General features: G+C 35.8%; 1 protein-coding gene across 1 annotated transcript in view; it reads right to left on the bottom strand.

Moving 5' to 3' along the window:
* Positions 1-1,699: 1,699 nt before the first annotated feature.
* LOC106476046 (myb-binding protein 1A-like protein) overlaps positions 1,700-3,407 on the bottom strand; it is a 13,551-nt gene continuing 11,843 nt past the window's right edge. The window contains exons 14-15 of the mRNA XM_013936715.2: positions 3,045-3,379; positions 1,700-1,882 (exon numbers count right to left, since the gene is read on the bottom strand). Of these exons, the coding sequence (XP_013792169.2) occupies positions 1,700-1,882; positions 3,045-3,379 (518 nt within the window). The remainder of the gene's footprint in view (positions 1,883-3,044; positions 3,380-3,407) is intronic.

The following is a 3,407-nucleotide window of genomic DNA, read 5'->3' as shown; positions in this document are numbered from 1 at the left end:
TCACTTGTTAGATGTTCAAACCATCTCAGTCTTCCTGTCTCATCTCCACTGTCTTCCTCTGACATTTCCAATACCCTTCTCACTGCATATCCTTCTTCACTTGTTAGATGTTCAAACCATCTCAGTCTTCCTGTCTCATCTCCACTGTCTTCCTCTGACATTTCCAATACCCTTCTCACTGCATATCCTTCTTCACTTGTTAGATGTTCAAACCATCTCAGTCTTCCTGTCTCATCTCCACTGTCTTCCTCTGACACTTCCAATACCCTTCTCACTGCATATTCTTCTTCACTTGTTAGATGTTCAAACCATCTCAGTCTTCCTGTCTCATCTCCACTGTCTTCTTCTGACATTTCCGATACCCTTCTCACTGCATATCCTTCTTCACTTGTTAGATGTTCAAACCATCTCAGTCTTGTTTCTCTTCTGATCTTACAAACTCCAACTCTTTCTCTGATGTTATCAGTCATTATTCTTTCTCTCAAAGATATTCCCAGAATCCATTTTAACATTCTCGTCTCAGTTCTTTCTAAAATACTCGCATAATTTCTGTAAACATTTACATGTATATTAGCCTACAAACATGAGGAAGTTACTACTTTGTCTACAAATGTTCCACGCAGGATAAGAACCTCTTTTAAGGTACATATAATGGCAATTAGTAATAGTAGGCGAGATATTTAGGCTAGACAAGCTATTAGAATAGTGGTAAAAATTGGTGACTTTTGTTCAGAATTTATTACCTTGTATATCATTAATATCAGATTGTTTGATTGTTTGTTCTGAATTTTGTGCAAAGCTACATGAGGTCTATTTGCGCTAGCCGTCCCTAATTTAGCAGTGTAAGACTACAGTGAAGGCAGCTAGTCATCACCACCCACCGCCAACTCTTAGGCTACTCTTTTACCAGCGGATAGTGGGATTGACCGCACATTATAACACCCCCACAGCTGAAAGAGTGAGCATGTTTGATGGAACGGAGACTCTAACCCGCGACCCTCAGATTGCGATTCGAGTGTCCCAACCACCTGGCCATTAATATCAGAAAGCCTTAACAGCAATTACTTCACACATCAAGCTTTAATGATTACCAAACTCAGACAGAAACATTGCAATCAGTGGACCCAATCATTACTGGTAACCCAAATTTTTATCTCGATGCTCTTTAAGTGACATGGTTTTTCTCTTCACTGTCATAGCAACAAGACTTCTAAACAATTTAATTTTCAATGTGGAATACGAATTTCTCCCGATTCTGTTTAGTTTTAGAGACAACATATCAGGTTCTTTACTAAGTTCATTAGGTCCAAACCTCACGAAGAACTCGGCACGGTGTCAAAAATATTGTCTCCAGACACGCCTCAAACTTTCTTTGAAAGTTCACCTACAATAGTTGCTTAAATTCACAATATCTAGAAACAATGGCAAATCTTATGATGGACTTGCATTCAGTGGTTTGGTTATTTTGTACACGTCAAGAACAGACACGTAGGCGACTTCTCTGGTGTATTTAAATCTTTATAAATAGTTGTATAATCTAAATTCAATTCAGCTATAGTGGTTTGGTTATTTTATCCAAAAATTTAGCTTTACTCAAAATGTTTTGATTTTTAGTAATAAGCTGAAGTGGATTTTGATATACAAGGTTGTTTTTCTTTGATACGACAACCAACGTTGAATGACTTATCATCTATTTGCATTAAAGGGAACCTACCTCCAAAGGCTCAGTTGTTCGTTTACTGTCCAAAAACAGCTGCAACCCCAAATGGAGCAGAAAAACCTCAAAAGCACAAAGATGATCAGAACTTTTACTGTCTAATTCAGATCTTCGTTTCTTCAGTTTACTTACAAGCGATACGGTTTTGGTCCAGAGCTTGTGAATCTAGAGTGAAGAGATACTTTACTTTGGTAAATATTATGATTAGTAAATGGGAACATTAAAACAAATCAGCCTGGTATAATTAAACGTATTACTCATGTGTAAAATTTCTTCCAATATACTGTAGCGTGAGAGTTTTAAAATGTACTTCGTTCCTGACGCTTGAAAAACACAATTCGAGGAATTAGGTAAACGTTGACAGATTCAAAAGGTAGACCTTATTTCTTTGAGGAGAAAAAATTTAAATACTTTACAGGTATTCCGAAGCACACTTTAAAAAAGTACAAAAGATCATTATGTAATGTTTTCACATAAGTTAAGATTCAAAATCTTAATCCTACTCGTCTAAAACAACATACAACAGTAGAACCAGTGAACTACTATTATTATATAAATTTTCGTTACACCTCTACTTCTAAATAGTAATTAAATAGTTATATGAAATGGTAATGAATAGTTTTACATACTGGAGTAAGAAAACACTGTCACAGATTAGATGCTCTCACCATTCCTTACAAGTTTACTTTGAAATCTATCGAATAAGTTTTATTTGAGTTTGTACGATGACAATCTGAAGTTCATCTTACAGTGAGAAAGAATGATACTTTTAATAACACTTAGTTAAACTTTCAAACAGAAATATATTTTACACTTTAACAAGTTTTGCTCAATCTGTTTGCTTGTTTATGGCAAAGCCACTAAGACTATCTGTCCCTAATAGATAACCATTTGGCAGCATCCACCATCAACTCTTGGGCCACTTTTTACCATCACATTATATTGCCCTCAGAGCTGATAGAGAGAGCATGTTTGGCACTGGGTCTTGAATACATGACTCACACGTTGCTAGTCGAGCACTCAAACCACCAAGCCTATATTTTGCTGAATTAAGTATTTATTTAAGCATAAAGTTTTATCATTTTTGTTTTTTAAATGCTGCAAAACAAGTTATACTGACTCATTTAGTAGACAGAAGATTATATAACTAACAGCGAGTTACTTGTATGCATGTAATAAAAGCATAGAACTCCCAAGTACATGCAAAAATTAAAAATAGGTATTCTTTCCAAATGTAATTATTTGAAGAAAACTTTGAAGAAGGAAAACAGTTTACTTCACCAAGTTCTGTAACTGGCTTCACTACTTCAGAAGGAGAACAATTTACCTCACCAAGTTCTGTAACTGGCTTCACTACTTCAAAAGGAAAACAAATTACCTCACCAAGTTCTGTAACTGGCTCCACTACTTCAGAAGGAGAACAATTTACCTCACCAAGTTCTGTAACTGGCTTCACTACTACAAAAGGAAAACAATTTACCTCACCAAGTTCTGTAACTGGCTTCACTACTACAAAAGGAAAACAATTTACCACACCTAGTTCTGTAACTGGCTTCACTACTACAAAAGGAAAACAATTTACCTCACCAAGTTCTGTAACTGGCTTCACTACTACAAAAGGAAAACAATTTACCTCACCAAGTTCTGTAACTGGCTTCACTACTACAAAAGGAAAACAATTTACCTCACC

The sequence above is a fragment of the Limulus polyphemus genome, unplaced genomic scaffold (genome assembly GCF_000517525.1).
Source record: "Limulus polyphemus unplaced genomic scaffold, Limulus_polyphemus-2.1.2 Scaffold9696, whole genome shotgun sequence".
Lineage (NCBI taxonomy): Eukaryota > Metazoa > Arthropoda > Merostomata > Xiphosura > Limulidae > Limulus > Limulus polyphemus.
Note: the sequence above shows the minus strand (reverse complement) of the source record. Positions and strands in the feature narration are given on the sequence as shown.